The 20,768-nt window shown below is 40.7% G+C and overlaps 1 protein-coding gene across 2 annotated transcripts in view; it reads right to left on the bottom strand.

Moving 5' to 3' along the window:
- CERK (ceramide kinase) overlaps positions 1-20,768 on the bottom strand; it is a 97,812-nt gene that overhangs the window by 18,325 nt on the left and 58,719 nt on the right. For both annotated transcript variants that reach the window (XM_075857225.1, XM_075857226.1), the window contains 5 exons: positions 15,865-16,010; positions 9,728-9,802; positions 7,933-8,085; positions 578-683; positions 100-176 (listed from right to left, as the gene is read on the bottom strand). In XM_075857225.1, coding sequence (XP_075713340.1) covers positions 100-176; positions 578-683; positions 7,933-8,085; positions 9,728-9,802; positions 15,865-16,010 — 557 coding nt within the window. The remainder of the gene's footprint in view (positions 1-99; positions 177-577; positions 684-7,932; positions 8,086-9,727; positions 9,803-15,864; positions 16,011-20,768) is intronic.

Raw genomic sequence — 20,768 nt, 5'->3', positions numbered from 1 at the left:
TAAAAAAAAAAAAAAAAATACTAAAAATATTCACAAGGGTGTTAAAATTCTCTTGGCCACACTGAGGTAGCAATTAAAATTTCATTAACATGGCCTCACCATTGTTTTCTAACCCACAGGTCCTCGCTCTCTGCTGCTCCTCCAGCTGCTTGCTACTTTGCCTGCAAATGTAGCACCTGGAACGGGAAAGACAATTCCTCATAAAGGGGTTAATGCACCAATACTAAACATGGCTAAACATTGAGGACAGAACTTCTAATGTCAATGATATTTTTATGACATTTGCTCTCCTGTCGTTGGAATTCTAAGCATTAACTTACACATTTACACACAGATTTTCCTCACAATCTACTCTATTAGAGTGTCAAAATCCAGCTGTTCAGAGTAGGCCGCAGATTTTGAAACGTGCAACATGCCCTGAGATCCCAGAGATTGTACAGTATTTTGTGGTGGATTTTCAGGGTGGAATTCTCCGTACAAATACGCCACGCTTGAACAAGGCATTATAGGTATAGAAATATTACTTGTAAACTGCTCTGTACTTATCAAGGAATCAGATATTATTAAAGCAACTTGCCCATATGTGCAACAGATTTTGTCCCTTGGAGATCCCACAGCCCACTTTGCTGGTTGAAAAGAGACGGTTCCCTCATAGTATCGATGTGACAAAAACGTCTTGAAACCTAAGATAACAGACATAATAATAAATATCAGTATCAATTAAGTAACTTTAACTGATTAAAAAAATAATTGAATCAGAAATGGAATAAAGTATGGAAATTTTTAATGGACAGTAAACACCAAATGCAATAAAATTGTAAACTAGATACATTGAAAATGTGAAGCCATACGCATGATTTTCTAGGAGAAACTATCAAGGCTTTCTATACAGTCTGTAATTTTTATTAGGACATTTTGTGACTTCGCAATTTACATTTTTTTCTGTCCTGCCATGTTTGTTTAACCCGTAATTTTGACTTTGAGGTGTTGTGTAGGGATATAATGATGTATTTCTTGTATACAGTGAGTACACCCAGATTTAGGCCCTATTCACACGACAGGGTTTCCCGGCAGTGTGACGGACGTTTTTTGAATGCAGCAGGAACAATACAACCCAAATGGGGCTATTCATACGGCCGATGTTTTGTCGGCCCGGTAAACCGTGCCATCAAAAAATGGTGCATACCCTATTTCCGGCCATTCTCCCGGCCGCACGGCTCTCATAGAAGTTTAAAGGGCCGTGCAAAGAACGGCTGTCACTCGGATGTGATCCGAGTGACGGCCGAGCTTTCCACCGCTCGTTCGCTCTCTTCTCCTCCTCACAGTGTGAAGTGAATGTGAGGAGGATATTTTTTTGCTCCCTGTAGGAGCGGAATCACCAATCCCCAGCCACAGCGTTGCCAAAGCTATGGCCGGTGTTTCCGCTCCAGAAGTCCCTGACTTCACTGTACTAATGTGGACACAGTGACGTCAGGGACTTTTGAAGCGTAATCCCCCGCACTGTAGCCGGTGTTTCCGCCTTAGAAGTCCCTGAGTTCACGGTCCATATATGGACATTGAAGTCAGTGACTTCTCCTGGAACGGTCCCCTACAGTGGGGCCATCTACAGAAAGATAGGGGGGTTGCTATGTAAAAGGGTGCTGTGAAGAACTACCTACAGGGGGCTATGTGGCATTCCCTACAGGGGCGCTGTGTGGCACTACCTACAGGGGGGCTGCGCGGCACTACCTACAAGGTGGGCTGCGCGGCACTACCTACAAGGGGGGCTGCGCGGCACTACCTACAAGGGGGGCTGCGCGGCACTACCTACAAGGGGGTTGCGCGGCACTACCTACAAGGGGGGCTGCGCGGCACTACCTACAAGGGGGGCTGCGCGGCACTACCTACAAGGGGGGCTGCGCGGCACTACCTACAAGGGGGGCTGCGCGGCACTACCTACAAGGGGGGCTGTGTGGAATTATCTATAGAGGGAAGTGTGTGGCAAAAAATTGACAAATGTAATTCATCCGTTTTTAAAACCGACAGGGAAAAAAAACGGCTGCAAAATGGGTCAAAATTGGCTGTTAAAAATGGAAAACAGCACGGAAGAGATGCAAAAAGGCCGAGAAAAACGGACCCAAACTGCCGTTTTTATCGGCCAACACTCGTACACGGTCGTGTGAATAGAGCATTAATGTGAACAAATCTGAGTTCTGCAGACATTGTTTTTTTTTTGTTTTTTTTTTAAATCTAATAGTGCAGCCTGACTGTCTCTCCAACATCTCATATTGAGGGGAAATTATTGGATTTGGACAAGGGAGACGGGGAAAAAATATGTCAGCCTGAATGATCTTTTCAGCTGATGGGTTTTATATGCAAACCTCCCAACTTTTTTTCAATGATTTCATGCCTTTCCACACTTTAATAGTTTTAATATCAGCATATAAATCATCTATATGTAGAAATTGTTCGGATTCAAATTAAACCAAATAATAAAATAACATACAAGTTCGGGTCTAATATGCAGCTAGGAATTCACACGCAAATCCGCAGCAATTTACAGTACAACGCAAGTGGATGGAGTCTTCAAAACCCCATCCGCAAATAGTGGAGAAAATACACACTTAAAAACAAGAATGTTGCCGAAATGCCACGGATTTACTTTTCCGCAGCAAATGGGTGAAATCTGCAATGCTGCAGAATTGTTGACGTACCATTAGGTAAAAAGATAGTTTCTGGAGCAATATAGTTTATTAACCCCTTAGTGACCAGCCCATTTTAGGCCCTAATGACCAAGCTATTTTATTTGTTTTTCTATAGTCGCATTCAAAGAGCTATAACGTTCTTATTTTTTCGTCTACATAGCTGTATGAGGACTTGTTTTTTGCGGGATTAGTTGTGCTTTTTAATGGCACCATTTTTGGGTACATATAATTTTTATATTAACTTCTATTAACCTTTTTGGGGGGGATTATAAAAAAAACCTGAAATTCCGCCATTGTTCTATGCGTTTTTAAATTGACGCCGTTCACTATGCGACGTAAATAACATGTTACCTTTATTCTATGGGTCGGTATGATTACGGCGATACCACATATGTAGAGGTTTTTTTATGTTTTACGACTTTTGCACAATAAAAACACTTTTGAACTAAAATTATTTGTTTTTGCATCGTCGCTTTCCAAGAGCCGTAATTTTTTTATTTTTCCATCAATGTAGTGATTTTTTGGGCTTGTTTTCTGCGGGACAAGACGTAGTTTTGAATGGTACTGTTTTGGGGTGCGTGGGACTTATTGATTCATTTTTATTATGACTTTTTTGGGGGGCAATGGAAAAAAATTGCAATTTCGCCATGGTTTTTTGCGTTTTTTTTTTACGGTGTTCACTTTGTGGTTTAAATTACATATTAACTTTATTAATGGAGTCATTACGGTCGCGGCGATACCACATATGTGTACTTTTTTTTTTTTTTTTTACACTTTTACTAAATAAAACCACTTTTTATGGGAAAAAATGGATTTATTTTTTTACTGTACTTTTTATTATTAATATTTATTTCACTTTGATGACTGATTTTATTAGTCCCACTAGGGGACTTTACTGTGCGATCATCCGATCGCTGCTATAATGCTCTGGTATACTTCGTATACCAGAGCATTATTGCCTGTCAGTGTAAATCTGACAGGCAATCTGTTAGGACGTGCCTCCGGCGCGTCCTAACAGGAATATGTCCAGGGCAGACCTGGGGGCTTTTATCAAGCCCCCGGCTGCCATGACACCCCATCGGAGACCCGCGATTGCATTCGCGGGCCGCCGATGGGTGACAGAGGGAGCGCACTCCCTCTGTAAACAAAGTTAAATGCCGCGGTCGCTATTGACGGCGGCATTTAACGGGTTAAACAGCCGCGATCGAAGTAAACTTCGATCGCGGGCGTTGGAGCAGGAGCTCAGCTGTCATCAGACAGCAGAGCCCCGGCTCCTGCCTGCACGGGAGACCCGTGCAGGACTTAGACTAGGCTGACGTGAAAAGGCGTCAGCCTAGCCTAAAGCCCAGTAGTGAATCACGTAAAAAGGCGTATCAGTGGTCACTAAGGGGATAAACTCTTCCCGCACCACGACGTAATAGCACATCCTGGTGAGGTGGTTGATGTATGGAGCGGACTCACGCGCTGAGAAGGCTCCATACGCTGCATATCTAAGGAGTTAGAAAGTGGGGGGCCCACCCCGGCAGCTCATTGGCCCCATTGATCACGGGGTGCCGATGGTTGTCATGGTCTGCCTTCTCTCTGCCTCTGGCAGGGCTTAACAGAAGACTGTAGAAATAACAATATACTGCAATACATTAGTATTGCAGTGTATTGTACCAGCGAACAAAAAGTGTAAAAAAAAAAAGTTTTAGTAAATAAAGGAATATATATATTAAAAGTTAAAAAAAAATGCTTTTCCTTTTCTTCTATAGTGATGTAAAAAGATGAACTAAACAAAATCGGTATCATCACGTCCGAACTTTTGCAATATAACATTATTTAACCCGCACAGTGGACGCCGTAAAAAAATAATACATTAAAAACGCCAGAATCGCTATTTTTTGGTCACATCATCTCCCACAAGAAATTAAATATGTGATCAAAAAGTCTAATGTACCCCAAAATTGTACCAATAGAAACTACAGCTCGCCCGCAAAAAAATAAGCCCTCAACCCACTCAAATCGATGCACAAAAAAAAAAAAAAAAAAAAGTCATGGCTCTCAGAATATGGCGACAAAACACAAATGTTATTTTTAACAATTAGATTTGTCTTTGCAAAAGTAGTAAACCATAAAAAAAACTATATAAAATGTGGCATCTCCGTAATCCATAATCGTAATCCCTACATCTCAATCTGCGCATGCGCAGTGTAATATTTACTGTTATATTTCTAATTGGCAGTACTGTACATGCGCCGATTAGGATGTAGGGTCGCGTGCGTACACGGCCCGGCGTGAACTCGCCTAGTACGCTGCCTGGCTTCCGTCAATCAAAGGAAGCAAGGAGGGACAGGTTGCTCCAAAATGCTCTCTTTTTGTTCCCCAGTTCACCCGCCTGGTAAACTGGGGAATGAAGAGAGAGCATTTTGGAGCAACTGTGACGCCCTCGTTGCTCCAAAATGTCCATTTGCATAAATGCAATAAAAGCTTTTTCTCTTCAGAGGCGGCACTCTGTGGAAAGACATAATACATATCAGAATCCGGTTAGGATAGCCTAATCTAGAATAGCCTGTTGGTAGTTCAATACGGACATCTGGTGACAGACTCCCTTTAAGAATTTAGAGACCGTCTTGCTGTCAATCTCCTATTCATGTTAAGGCCTAAGCTATACTGATTTTTAACAGCGAGTTTAAAGCACTGCGATAGAGCAATTTTGATCATAATTTTAAGCAGTATTTTAAAAGGGTTTCATGTGTGGTGCTGTACTAGGAATTCTATCCCTGTTTGGCTAGCTGGCCTCACCTCTCTTTACCAGAAGACTGACAAGAAGCAAACAGCACAAAGGGTCAGTGTCTGCATCCCTATACCTGCTTACATACTGCGTCATTCAGCAAAGGTCAAACCAGCACTTTTTTACTACTTTCAGTTTAAGTTCATTTAATAATTTTATTAGTGAGACTGGCTAATAAAAATTGCCCACGCAGCTTAGACCACCGCCTTATAGAAGCTTAAACGATGGAACTAACGTTTACTGCAATTACATTACTTCTATTCGTTAAAAATGTAGATTCACTTGTACTTCCTGCTCGATTATGAGAATTGTTCCTGCTTGTAAAATAAGCCATTCAAGAAATAAGAAAAGCAGGAGAGAAAAAGAGTACATATAAGGCTTCGTTCACATCTGCGTCAGGGCTCCGTTCAGGCCAACAGATGAACAGAACCCTGACAAACAAACGGAAACCATAGGTTTCCGTTTGCCTCACCATTGATTGAAATGGTGACGGATCCGGTGTAAATAGTTTCCATTTGTCACCGTTGTTTAAGGGTTCCGTGGTGTAGCCGGAATCAATAGCGTAGTCGACTGCGCTATTCATTCCTTCAAAGCAACGGAATCCTTGCACAATGGGGACAAACAAAAACCATTTACACCGGTTCCATTACAATTGAGATCAATCGTGATACAAACGGAAGCCTATGGTTTCCGTTTGTTTCAGTCAGGGTTCCGTTCATGGGTTCCCGACGGAAAGCTCAGACGGAACCCATGAACCCTCTGAAGCAAAGATGTAAACAGAGCCTTAGGCTGTATTCAGACGAGCGTTGTAAAACTCGCTAGTGTGCCATCAGGGTAAAACGGACAACAGATTTTTCATCAGAGTTCAATCAGGATTGAGTTTGTTCCGTGTGCCAGTTTTTCCACTTCCATGTAGCATCAGTGACCAAATATTTTTTCACAACTATTGAAAAAAAAACAAAAAACAATGAAGTACTGACAGGCAGGAGTTTGTGTTCTTTTCAGCATCTGCTAGCAACCAGTGAAAAACGGACTGCTTTCAGGTGGCATCCATGTACGGCCTGTTTTTTTTCCACTGACCTAATGACTTGAATAGGTGAGTTTAGAGCGGGAATCTAGTGCATGCTGCGATTATTGGACATGTGAATTGGCCCATTGACTTTAATGTGTCAGTGTTTAGTCTGTGTGCAGTCCGTTCTACCCTCTGACAGCACACGGATGTGAAGAACACTCCTCTGAATAGGCCTTAGGCCCTGTTCACACTGAGTTTTTTGGGGCAGAAACCGTGCCAAAAAACTCCTCAAAAACCGCCCGAAAATGCCTCCCATTGATTTCAATGGGAGGCAGACGAGTTTTTTTACCACGAGTAAAAAAAACTCGTCGTGGTAAAAAGAAGCAACATGACCCATCTTGAGGCAGTTTCCGCCTCCAAAACCCCATTTCAATCAGTCAGAAAGAGGGAAAAAAAACCTCGACGAGTGTTTTGACGAGTTTTTGTCAAACCACTGTGCAAAAACCTACTGGAGCAGTTTTTGCAGGAGGAATTTTCATCCTGCAAAAAACTCTGTGTGACACACAGAGTTTTTTGCAGGAGGAAAAAATGTCACTGCCCATGTGGCTACTTCGCTGATTGACATAATATTGTATTCGCTTTAGTCAAATCCCATTGTGCACAGCTGCCATTTGCATTATTTGTCCCTGCCATCAGAACTGAATTCAGGTTTACTAACAAACCTAAGTTTCCCGACCCAAACCAAGTTATGTATTTATATCCAATTATGTATTTCTGACACAAACACGAGATGAGGTGGAAGTGGAGAAAGTGCAATCATTTAAATAACAAAACGCGGCATTATTTAATGATGGTAAGCCGTAATTTGTTTGGAGCCTAATTTTGATATAAGAGTAAAGGTGATTTTACTGAAGTAAATTGCAAAGATTTATGGCATTTGGAAGCACAGAGACACCCAAAAACAACAATAAATACAATTTCCATAATTCTATATAAGGATGTTGGAGTATTGGAGAGATTTAGTGCAGGAAAATAATAGATCATTGCTGCTCAGCAAAACAACTCTCAGACCCACAAATTACATTTACATTTTTAATTGCGTATCACAGCTTAGACGACTTTCGCACAAATTTATTTTTAATTTTCCTACTGGGACACCACATTCTAAACATTACTCTTCAGAAGGAGAAAGCCTTGATAAATGGCTACTGGATACAGATCTGAATTACTTCCCATGATGAATGATTAAACTTTTATCAGGAGATATGACAAAATTGAGATTAAAAGATGTAAGAAAAAAAAGCAAATCACGAAGCTTGTGCTCAGCCTCTGACTATCCTCAAACTGTATTATACATTTATGGCCTATAGCTCCCATCTGTCCTGGATTCAATTATTCTAAAGAAAGATGCAGAATCAAGCAGCAAATCCATTATGTAAAACACAAAAGTTACGTTATTTTACCTGAAAAGTCATATCTAGCCGGACCCAGCCAACGATTCTTTTCACTGCCTTTCAACACATCGCCATAAAAACCGTAGCCCAACAACGACACAGAGTATTTAACAAACATCTTTTTGTGGTGAACCGAGCTTACATCCAGTGGCTGACAATCACCTGTTGAAAAGGCACAAAAAATATGTTCTATGAGAATTATACGTCTATAGGGATTGTTTTCGAAAAACAGCGCTACTCTTGCCCGTATGCTTACAGCACACTTCCATTGGCTTGAATACGGCTCATGGACAAGAGTAACACTGGTTCTGGGGGAAAAAAAAACATGATCCTTTTTACCCATCTCAGACATTTCTGTTAAGGTGGCAACACACATGAGAACAGTCCGAGTCAAAAGAAGGCAATGTACAGGAAGATAGTGAGTGCTAAGAATAACCCTCAACATCACACAGAGAGATGGAAAACCTCTTCATGAAGAACTCCATCTGTCATGTAAGGAAGGAAGGAATGATAAACGTGGTCTGTAGACCCTTGGCATTCCTTTTTTAGTTCTATCGAACAACATACACTACTTAAAAGTTCTCAATCTAAACGACATTTTAGAAAAATGTGATTAGGCTGGGTTCACACTACGATTAATGTATACTCCGGGAAAGCTCCAGGCATGTACACTAAACATATCTATAGGCCCCATTTCACTTAGAGGTCAAAAGAGTAACCTTTTAGCCCCGATCGTGGCGGTATACCTTTTTTTTTTCTTTGCTGAATAGTGTAGTCGACTACATTATTATATCGTGAAGCATCCCATAAAAAACTGTATACCACTTTCAATTTCTTTTTTATTATGGGAGCCTATGCCACTGTGTCGCATTTGTTGGAGGTATCCGTTTAACCTATAAGTCCGGACCTTATACCGGCATACACATGAAACGTACACTAGTGTGAGCTCAGCCTTAATACCCCAGAATATGAAACAGCCTGTCATGACTGCTGCCTGCGCAGTACTAATCGAGCTTTGACCTGAAGAGCTGAGCCACTTGAGGCAGACGGCTTACTAAATTATACATATACAATGCACACAGTCGTATTCGGAATTAAGGTGACACAAATTCTGAATGTGGCGCCATTCCACAGCTCCTTATTCATAGCTTTGGTCAGTGTTGCTTAGATCTTACATATTTAAGCTGTAGTACTGGGTGTTATAAAAAAAAAAGAAAACAAAAAACCTTTAGTAGGTTTGATAAAATGCTCTGGATTTTCTGCAGCATATCTGCAAGTGATACGTGCAGATTTTACCCCTTCTACATTGAAAAGGGTGACCATCCAAAACAATATGAATAAGGGTATGTTCACAAAGGTTTTTTTTCAGAGGCTTGTGTCACGGAACGTGCAGCAACAAACGGACAAAATCGCCTTCCATTATTTCAATGAAACACTCACAGGAAAAAGCGACATGCCCTTTCTTCGGGCATTTCCATCTCTGATCTCCCATTGACATCAATGGGAGGCAGAGAAGGCGTTTTTCGCCCGTGGCGCTCAACAGCCGCGGCTGAAAAAACGCAGCGAAAAACGCAACAAATGGTGTGCAGGCAGGTCAAAATCTGCCTGCAAAAACACTCAATGTGAACAGGGCCTAAGAGTTTGCAGCATGCTCGGATTTCCTTCCCGAAAAAGTTCAACAGCATGTAGATGAGATTTGTTGAAATCCCATCCACATGCCTGCGACTGTAATCTCCTGCAGGTTTTCTGAACTGAACATCTGCAGCGTTTCCATCCCATGTAAATCCAGCTTTAAAATACATACCTAAAATGATGTGCAGAGCTGAAGTTACTGGATCACTAATGCCCACAGTAGCAAAGCATACACAGTCTGTAGATCCTGGGGAAACACAATCATTTTATATTTACATGAAAAACATCCGATATTACAAGAACTTATCAACCAACTAGAGAATTCCATGTCAGCTGCTGGCTGTATATAGAAATACTGCATCCTTTATATGGGTATGACTACACACAGCTTTTTTTTTTTTTTAAGAAAGGCGGTAATAATATATATATATATATTATATATATACACACCCAGACACACACTATTTTTAAGGAGGTTTATTGGTGCTTGGCGGTGCGGACTCCCATTACCTCTAATACATATATTTTTGAAAAGTCTTTCGTTTGCTCTTTTGAGGCCATGTTACAAGGTTTTAAAGGCTTATTACCCTAAACATTTATGGCATATCATTAGGAATACACATAAGGTGTCATCCAATAAACGCATGCTTGTAAGACATGTTTGCTCCCATGTAAGAGGTAGTCTGCCAAGATCATTAAATATAGGATTTTTCTTTTAAACAGGAATGACTACAATAAAGAAAAAAAAAGTCCACTGAAAACGTGATAGTGCAGTTGGTTGTAAGATTAGTTTTTCTATCCCCGATATAGACCGAGCTTTTGTTAAATTTGGACAGAGAATTGGTGAGTTTCAGTTATTTCCTCTTTTCTGTGGAGAAGAGCTGGAACCCTGCCCAGCTCAAGCCATTGTACTGGATGTTAAATGGAGTTTTACTAAGCTGGTAGTAAAAGCCGCAATGGATCAAAACGCTATGCAGGAGCAGCCCTATTTCTATCACTGCCCACATAAAAAGTTTAATGTAATTCCAAGGGCATATGCTTCTCAAGAAAGGATTAGTCTTTGCAGCTCTTAGGAAAAAAGATGGTGCTTCAATAGAACTATACGCTCAAGTCAACACATCAGATAAATCTCAGTCTTTGACATATTACTAATAAAAGCGCTGCCTTACAGAGCAGTTGGATTTCAGAGGTATTTATTATATTTTGAGTTTGTTGCAATAAGTCAAGACCTCAGGAAAGAAATTGTGCGGTGTATGAAAGTAAAAGGGGGTGGGGAGCAGACTAATAAGGGATAGCTGTGTAACCAGTCCGAAGAACATTCATAAGAGCGCGGCGATGCACAAGAGAGTACACTTCATCATTACAAGGATGAGTACAGTGCTGCTAAAGTCTCATTGATTACCAAGCCCTGGGCTACATTTAAACACTTGTCAGGGAACTAAAAAAAAAAAAATAATAAAATAAAAAGAGCATGAAAGCCACACAAAAATCTTTTAACATTCTTAAAGGGCCCACGACAGCAATAGGTCGCACCATCTACATTTGCCTAAAAACAACAAGAAGATTGAAATTGCTGTACCATGTGACAGTGAAAACTATTTTTATAGCTGTAAAGTAAACTTGGTTAAATGCGAGTCAGAACTTTATCGCTCGCAGCTACATGTTTTACACATAAAACTTTTGTGTGTATCCAAGAAGCAGATTATAATCAGAGGTCAAACAATCTGCTCATAATCCGTCATGAAACGTGGATAATCCCAGGTTAATACTCCCAGTGACTAGTGTACTCATTGTGGGAATTTTCTTTTCAGCCAGCACAAAGCCTTGTACTTAATAATTGAGACTATATAGGGCCACAGAAGGTTACCAGCGGCATCAGTCATACTAATCGTTGTTGAATGGATATTTGTATGGAGAGAAAATAAATTAAATAAAGACGAAAAAAGAAGGAACATACTTGTATTTCACACTATTTGGTCCCACAAGTAGTAGCTAAGTACATGGGGATGCTCAGGAATAAGACTTATTAGAGGGAATAATACCCCAAATATGGCTCCCGATAGTATCTGGGTGCGTCTCAGACTAACAATGTACTATAAAACTATTCAATAATATTTGTCTAGATTGGTTTTAGGGCATAAACTTCTGAAGACATTTATGAAAAGTAAAAATCCAATATTATTAAATAAAGCATAGACGTTAAAGTGTAGCTAAACGTTTGACAAACTTATGTCATAGTGACATGTCAGAAGTTTGGATTAGTGGGGGTCCGGGCACTGAGACCCCCACTAATCGCTAGAACTAAGCAGCTGAAGCACTCGTGTGAGCACTCAGCTGCTTCGTGTCTGTTCGGCTTTTTCCATAAATAAATTTATAGGTGTACGGACACAATAGAAAGTCTATGAGCCCGTACTCCGATACATCGGCTTTCCGGAAAAAGCCGTACAGACCCGAAGCGGCTGAGCGCTCACACGAGTGCTTCAGCTGCTTCGTTCCAGCAATTGGTAGGGGTCTCAGTGCCCGGATCCCCACCAGTCCAAACTTCTGACATGTCACTAGGGCATGTCAGAAGTTTGTCAAACATTTAGCTACACTTTAATAAAAAGGCACAATCTGGATACATTTGCACATTTTCTCCATAATAGAGAAATGTATGTTCCAGGACAAATGTTTCTATGGCTGGAATGAATTTCCCATAAATAATCCGTGAGAGGGCAGCAGAGATCAGCTATAAGATCAGAACACCTGCACTGCCCTTTTACCAAAACACTGCAAGGATAATGACAAAGGGATTCTGCAGTTTTCTGATTTTCTAACATGTCACTTAGGGATTTCAGAAAACAACACTGGTTGGGATGGAGCTAGGACTTTTACTGATGTTCTGAATACAAAGGTCTCAGACCTAGGGACAGGACCAGACCCTTCAGCTCTGATAGACGACTTAAGTCTGTATGTATACCTAAACTTGGAACTTTTTCGACTTTTAACACAACAAAAGTTTACATTAGATGGGGTGTTCCCGCTGGGATCCCAACTAATCTGTAAAACAAAGAGGTCCTGGTGCAATTGATGAGCTTCTAACATGCCTCTAGGATATGCAAGAAGTCGTATAAAACTGGAGACATATTTTAGGCCACTTTCACACTTCGGCCCTATTCACAGTTTTTTTTATTTTTTTTTTACAGGCAGAAAAATCCGCCTCAACATTCGGAATTTTGATTATTGCATTTTTCGCCATTGAACACAACGAAAAACGCTTTTTTCTGCCTCCCATTGATCTCAAATGGGAAGTCAGAGGCGGAACCGCGGAAAGTAAGAGCATGCCACTTTTTTTTACTACGAGCTGCTAAAATCTACCGCGGAAAAAAACCCGCCTCCCATTAAAATAGGAGGCGGTTTCAGACATTATTTAACGCCGATTCAGACGCAGTTTCCGCGTAAAAAAAACTCAGTGAACTTGGCCTTATGTATTTTAGTCAGTATTTATAAAAAGTTAAACCAGGAGTGGAATATAAAGTAAAAGTATAATGAACAGATTTGTAGTTCCTTTGGGTTTTGGCCTACAAATACTGAAGCAAAACATTGCGGTGTGAAAGTGGCTACAAGAGAATATATTAGCTATGCTTAACAGACATTGCCGAGGTTTATATAAATACGTTATTACAACAATGACAACACACCACATAATTCGCTATATATGATGCTCTCCGTCTTTACATTATATCATAATGTACTGGTTAAAGGGGTTGTGTGGGATTAGAAAAAGCAGTTGTGCTGCAATACAAGACAGCCCGTGGACAAGTGTGGCACGGTTTCTGGTAAAAAGCAGAAACTTTTTCTAATCCTGGACATCCCCTTTAAAGCTTCTATGTTTGTTATACCAGACCATGCACAAGTCATTTAATCTAGTTTAATAAAGACCAATTTACAGATGGTTTGTCTAGTAGCCCTTGGTCTCAAGCAAGGTTTCAGTCAGGAGACAAAACATGATATTTTATTATCATGGAATATACAAAGGTATTTCCAGCAGCAGATCAAGACATAGGTCTTTAAACTAAATGCCATGATGCAAGTTGTTCATAAACAATGTACAGCAGAAACGAGCAGAATTGTATTAAAGGGGTCGGCCAGGAATAATTGTTATTTTTAATATGCATTCATTTGCACAGAAGTCATTTTTTAATATACTTGCTTTTTTCAACGTCCGAGGGTTTTTAAAGTTCTGTAATGCAGTCACGGGCACAGTCTGAATTTTTAACTTCCTGTGACGTTCCATTCCTCGTCACAACCGGAAGTGCAGGCTGGGCTGAGGCACTGCTCGCCATCAATTACTTGTATAGGCAGTGGGCTGTGCGAATTTTCACTGAGCTCTTCAGAGCTCCGCCTTTGGTCCCACTGCCTGCCCGCCTCCTCTTGCGGCATCCACGCCCCCTTCTCCATTTGCTGTGTCCTGGATTCCTCTCCTCTTGCTGTAGATAGTGCCCATATAGTGCCACAGTGTCCATGTAGAGTGAAACACCCCCCTTAAAGATAGCGCCACCCATCGTAGATAGTGCTACCCCCCCTGTAGATGGCACCATTGGGGCCATATATGGACAGTGACATCATGGGCACCTCCTGGCGCGGACTCCCTGCCAACAGTGTGGCTGATGCTCTGGCTGTAGTTTCCGCTCCTAGGGGAAGCGGCACTATCTGCATGGGCACTGTGGCACTATATGTGCACTATCTATATTGGACATTATGGCGCTATCTAGATGGGCACTGTGAGTGGCACTATCTACATGGTCACTAAATGTGGGCACTGGCAGAAGGGGCGGCATTATACTATATGGGTATTACACTGTATGGGGGCCTCTGTGTGGGCATTATAATGTATGGGCAGCTATGGAGGCATTATACTGTATGGGGGCATCTGTGTGGGCATTATACTGTGTGGGGCAGCTAGAGGGAACTATACTGTGTGGGGGCAAATATTTGGTATTATACGGTGTGGGGACACTATGGGGCGTTATACTGTGTGGGGGCAGCTGTAGGGGTATTATACGGTGTGGGGGTTTCTATAGGGGAATTATACTGTGGGAAACCACTATGGAAGAATGATACTGTGTGGGCTGAACAGAGTGTGTATGGGCGGGGATTGGGTGGGATTAGAGCCGTGGGTTTAAAAGAAAATAATTGTTGTGTCGGCGCTACGCGTGCCACATCGTTTATCCCTCTTTGCAATACTTGATAGTTAGGAGGTATCGAGACAGAGACTTACATACATTTATGGTAAATTATGTAAACAAAAAACTATTACCATTGTGTGGAGTAGTATTTGGTGTTTGCTTCACTGTAATACAGGACAGCAGCAGTGGATGAAGATGTGCTGACTGGATTGCGTGTACCAAGATGTCTCACATTGGAGGAGTGGGCAGACTTACATCTATCAGGCTGTGAAAGGGGGTTGGGGAGGGAGATAGGTTCCTGTAATTGGAGCAGGGATAGATGGATACACAGAGGAGCATGATGATTATTAGTGGTTGTTTATGACAGTGTGCAGGGAGGGAGCTGGGTGACAGTGTTCATAGAGAGACCCTGTGAACATAGAGAGCTGGCCAGGATGCTGTGGAGGGAGGAAGGCGGGGGGACGGGACGGGACTGTAAACTGTCTTTTCAGCTACAGCAAGAGATCATGGGTATGGTGGATTACAAGAGAGGAAACAGCCAGGACCAGAAGCTAGGGATGTAAACAAATAGAAAGAGCAGCAGTGACGATTGAGATCAAACAGAAAATGGTTAGACGGTATGTAGGGAGTTTTAGGGCAGGCAAACCAAAGCTGGGGGAGACTTTTTAGAAAAACGTTCCCTGGTCAACTCCTTTAACAGCTCATTCACTCTTCGTTTATAGACCGTGAATCGAATTAAAAAATAAGTTATTTATTTTGCTTAATGCATTTATGTTTACATTACTAAAACATTTCCAACACACAAAGTAAATGTTTTTAGGCACAGGAAAATTACATACAAAGTATAAAATGATTGACTAAAGCATGAAAGAAGATGACATAAGTGACCCTGCCCAGAAGCAGAGAAACTTAATGAGTATATGCACCCGGTATATTTCTCATTGACTCTAGCATGAATCAGAATGTATAATCATTTTGATATGCTAGCTCGGTACCATACTTAAAATAGCTTTGTGAGCAGTGTAAGGTCACATATGGAATATTAAAATCAGATGCATCACTGAGCAGAAAAGTCAATGTCAAAAATCACAAATGAAGCAGAACAATATGAGGTCAGCATGAACATAATTAGTCCCCTTACCAGCAGGAATAATGCCAATCCTCATATTGCACCGAGATAATGACACTGTGGGATTGTTATGATCGACATCAGAATCCTTCTGTACCCGGCCTATGAGTCCATGAAGCACTTCACTGAACATTCCATCGCCACCAACACAAACAACGCTGCAGGTGAGAAGAGATTTAAGTTAAAACACACACACACACACACACACACACACACACACACACAATCTTACCAGCTCGAACGGCAATGGAGTGAATACACTGCAACAAATGTTGACTAAATGTTGAGCTGTCCGACCATTTTTCATGAAACGCACAAATTATTAGAAGTTTGAAGTGTGATTTAATGAGGGAAATATATTAAAGGGATCGTCCGGGATTAGAAAGACAGTGTTTTTCTTCACGAAAAAGTGCCACACCTGTCTACGTATAGTATAGGAAGCAAAAAAGGAACCACAGTGGCGCTGCTTAGGATGAAAATGAACCCAAGTTCATGTTTAATAGTGATTAAAATCGAGTGGATGCTACGCGTTTCAACAACGGACTGGCGTCTTTGTCCGGCAAGAGAAATACATACAATCAACAGATATATATATATATATGAGAGGGTAGACATCAAGATTATATAATTAATTGATTGAATACGTTGGAACAGCGCGCCGAAAAAAAAATGCCAAAGGGAGGCGGCTCAGAGTTCAAAGATCAAAGTAACAAGAGGCTGGTTCTATACAGCCATGGAAGAATACAAAAGTATAAACATTAAAACATTAACAATATGAAACATTGTATGTACTTTCACACATACATTTTCAAACAGTAAAATAGATTTTCTTGACCTCACAATTGTGAAGACTGGCCACTCCTTCACTACAAAAACTCATTTTAAATCAGTTGACGTAAACAGTTATCTGGATTTCAAGAGCGCTCACTACCCTCCTTGGCTAAAAAATTTACCGTTTGGCCAGTTCAGGAGGATACGAAAAAACTGTTCTAGTGAGAAGGAGTTTTCTAAAGAATGTGATCTTTTGAAAACTAGGTTTTAAAGAATAAAAATTTCCTTTGAGTTTAATTAAGGGTGCTGAATTCTTGTGTAGCGCCTTGCATTATGCCATCAAAGATAATAGACGTGGTGTTTGTGTTTAGCAATTGATTTAAGGTTCCAAGTGTGGTGGACATTGTATCAATCCTCCATGCAATATGTATATACAGGGATGTTGTTTTATCAATGGCAGTCCGGTTGTGGGCCTGAGCTGATCCGCAATATATACCCAAACTCATTATCGTTATACTCCATCCTCGACTTAAAGTAGCTCCTGAGCGGCAACGAGGTGTTCCTACAGCCTCCACTACGCCTGCGCGTTCGGTTTGATGCGGTCAGTGTGACACTGGTGGTCACATGGTCAGTCATCACGAGCTTGGTGGGTGAGCGTGATAGGCTGGTAGGGAGTGCGCCGCCGAAGCCAGGGGGAGGAGTTACATGTACATAGTAACTCAGAGTCCCGTAGTGAAGCATGCCGCTGATATCTATGCGAGCATGCTTCCGTGGTGTACAGCAGAATATCTGCTGCTGAAATAATATCGCTGGCTTCTTGGCCAGACTTATCAAGCTACAGACCCCTGACGATAAGTATATTGAAACGCGTAGAGTTGGTTCCAAGTGAGGAATTAGAGCGTAGGAGACAGTGGCATTGTTTGTGTACCTGAGCATTAGGAGTTTTTGTTGCGGTAATCGCGGGCTCTAGTGTGTCTGAGGGTTTAAACCACTGTTATACCAATGTGCAAACGCTGATTCCAATTTGTATCTTTGTGATGCATCCAGGTATATAGGGTTCACAATTGAATCAGGACCTGGAGTATTTTTGTTTAATACGTTTTTAACACGTTTTTAACACACACGGTGGGGCTTTTCACGGTGGTGATTGTACCCCTGTTTTTAGAGAGTTACCAATTAAAGATTTATATTTTACTCGTATCACTTCAGTGAATTGGTAAAGCAAGTCAACTAATCCAATTAGAATGTGTAAATCCTGCAGCCCATGATACAAAAAAAGACAAACATATGGATCATAGATGCAATTTTATCACTTCCTTTAATAAGGGCAGCAGATTAATTGCATACACAATACAAAAACTTTGGCATATCTTGACTAATGATCCATTCATGAAAACGCTCCTTCCAGTCAAACCTAAAATTACTTTTAGAAGAGCAAAAACTAAGGAATCTAATAGCACCTAGTAAACTGCGCAATATCCAACCAAATTCGGACAAAATGTTTACGTCCATAAAAGGCTCTTTCCGTTGTGGCATGTAAGATGCTTTTTATATTTTTATTACATTTATCCTATGTACTATCCATTGTCTTACATTTCCATTTGTTTATTATTTGTTACATATTCCAAAATTGCATATTATCTCACCTTTTTCTTTTATCTTTTTACTTTTCCCCTTATTTCCTTCCCATCAAAATGGACTGTCTTTTTTGCGTGTCATCTTGCGGTTCATGTCCTCTTTTTTTACTGCCTTTGGCTCCCGTAGTCCCTGCGGTTGCCTTGACGCCCGATCAAGCTCTATCATATTACTGCTCTGCTTTTAGCTGTCATTCCTCTCTACCCTAGTGAGTTTTTATATTTAGATTTATAATAACCTTGTCTTTTTTGTATTGCCGTTATTGTATTGCTTTTGTTTTTTACACATACAATGTTTCATATTGTTAATGTTTTAATGTTTATACACTTGTATTCTTCCGTGGCTGTATACAACCAGCCTCTTGTTGCTTTGATCTTTGAACTCTGACCCGCCTCCCTTTGGCATTTTTTTCGGCTCGCTGTTCCAACGTATTAGATCAATTCATTATTATAATCTTGAGGTCTACCCGCTCATTCATACATATATATATATATATATAAATATATATATATATATCCATCTATGTTGATTGTATGTATTTCTCCCACCTGACGAAGACACCAGTCCGGTGTTGAAACGCGTAGCATCCATTCTATTTTAAATCGCAGCGCCACTGTGGTTCCTTTTTTGCTTCCTATACTATACTATTACCGGCAACTCCTTGTGATCGTTGCCTATGGAACCGGGGCTTTTTCCTCTAATCCTGGACAACCCTTTTAAAACTGGCGTTTCAAATGTTAGTCTTAAACTAAACTAAGTCAGCATGGAATTTGCAGAATTTATTAAGAGGTGCATGCCTCTTAATAGATTTGGCCCATCTTTGGCTGTCCATGCGCCTGCTATGAGCAGATATAGATTTGTGTGATATTAAGCAGATTTCTGGTATAAGTTACGCTAAATCTGTCGTTCTGGAGGAGGCCCCACCCGCTAAACCCCACCCATATTTTGCACCACTTTCAGAAAGTGGCGATAGAAGTGAAAGGTTGCAAATTTTGTGCAAACATGCAGTGCGCCAATATGTTTGTTTGACTTTTTAACGCTAGAAAACTAGCGTAAGTGCTTAAATATATCTTTCCCAATGTCTTCTCCTCCCAAGGCCTATTTTCAGAGATGAAGACCATGGTTTCAATACAACTCAAGCCTTTTCCCATTTAACTAGCAATTGTAGCATGGCTATGAGCTGTAACGCACAGTCAACTGATGTGCCTAGCAGTCCAAGTCTACCACTTATGTCCAGATCAGCATTAAGACACAGAAAATGGTTGATCACTATCCAACCTCAAACTGCCAAAGTGGGATTAAAAGAAACATTCGCAGTGAGATATGAAACATCAGTCTTTAAACCAGCAACTTTCCAGATAGGACCCGTCACTGGCTTTATTAGTAATAAAAATAGGATAATGCAAAAATCATAATGTATGGCCTGAGTATTTCTTTCAATAAGACTGTGATTAGTCTTTATACAGAACAAGTGGAACTCTGTTGATTTGGAATAGGATTTTATTGCCACGTGTAGGACGGACTAAATTCCATCATACACAGGCTCCCCTATTCAATGTGAGCTTTAAATGATACCAACTAGATTTAAAGGGGTTGTCTCATAACGACAACCCCGGTCTATGTGCCCAAATAGAGAACATGGATGCCATAGAGCCGACACTCTAAAAGCCAGAATGCTACATGCTAAATTTTTCCTTTAGTACCCACTGCAGGGGAAATAAATGTGCAGTCACAGTCTCCCCAGCAATAACAGCTGATGGTCAGGGGTTACAAAAACCTGGACCCGATGATGGTTGCTCCGGCTTCTTTTTTTAAAAGGTATTGTCTTGGTGAGACAACCCTTCTAATATATAAAATGCCCTTTGTACATTAGAGAAAGAGGGGAAAAACAAAACAAAAACCCCAGGTTTTAATATCTTATCTCTCTGCCGTTATCAGTATTTGACGTGACAGGCCCAGAGACGGAGGATGCCCCACTGCCGAGTTTTTCGCAGCCTCAAATCCAAATCACTATCCCCAGTAATGTTTACAGTGTGCATATCTGTGAACATTGACGTAAATGGTAATTTAGATCCATATAACGTTCCAATGACCAAACTGAACTTTATAAAAAGCAGAACACTTTTTTTTTTTAGATCATCAAAGCAGATCAGCCCCGTGCTTTGGGTCTGTAGTGTCAAGCCCAAAAACTTAGCATACTAGTTGAAAAAAGAAAAACATTTTTATTGTGTACTTAAGGGCCTATTTCTTCAGGTATGTCTTCTTTAGGATCACACACCAAGTTTTGATGCAGTTCTTGGTTCAGGTTTTTATTAGTCAAATACAGGAGTGGACACAAAAGAAAATAAATGGATCAGTCTTTTCTTTATACTTTTCCTTACTTTTGAATCTACTTCTGACTTTAGCTTAAAAAAAAAACGAAAAAAATCTGGAAGTCAAAATCTGCATGTTTAAAGAGGCTCTGTCACCAGATTAAAAATGCCCTATTTCCTACATAATTTTATCGGCGT

This window comes from Rhinoderma darwinii, chromosome 3 (assembly GCF_050947455.1).
Source record: "Rhinoderma darwinii isolate aRhiDar2 chromosome 3, aRhiDar2.hap1, whole genome shotgun sequence".
Taxonomy (NCBI): Eukaryota; Metazoa; Chordata; class Amphibia; order Anura; family Rhinodermatidae; genus Rhinoderma; species Rhinoderma darwinii.
This window is presented reverse-complemented; position numbering and strand designations above follow the sequence as displayed.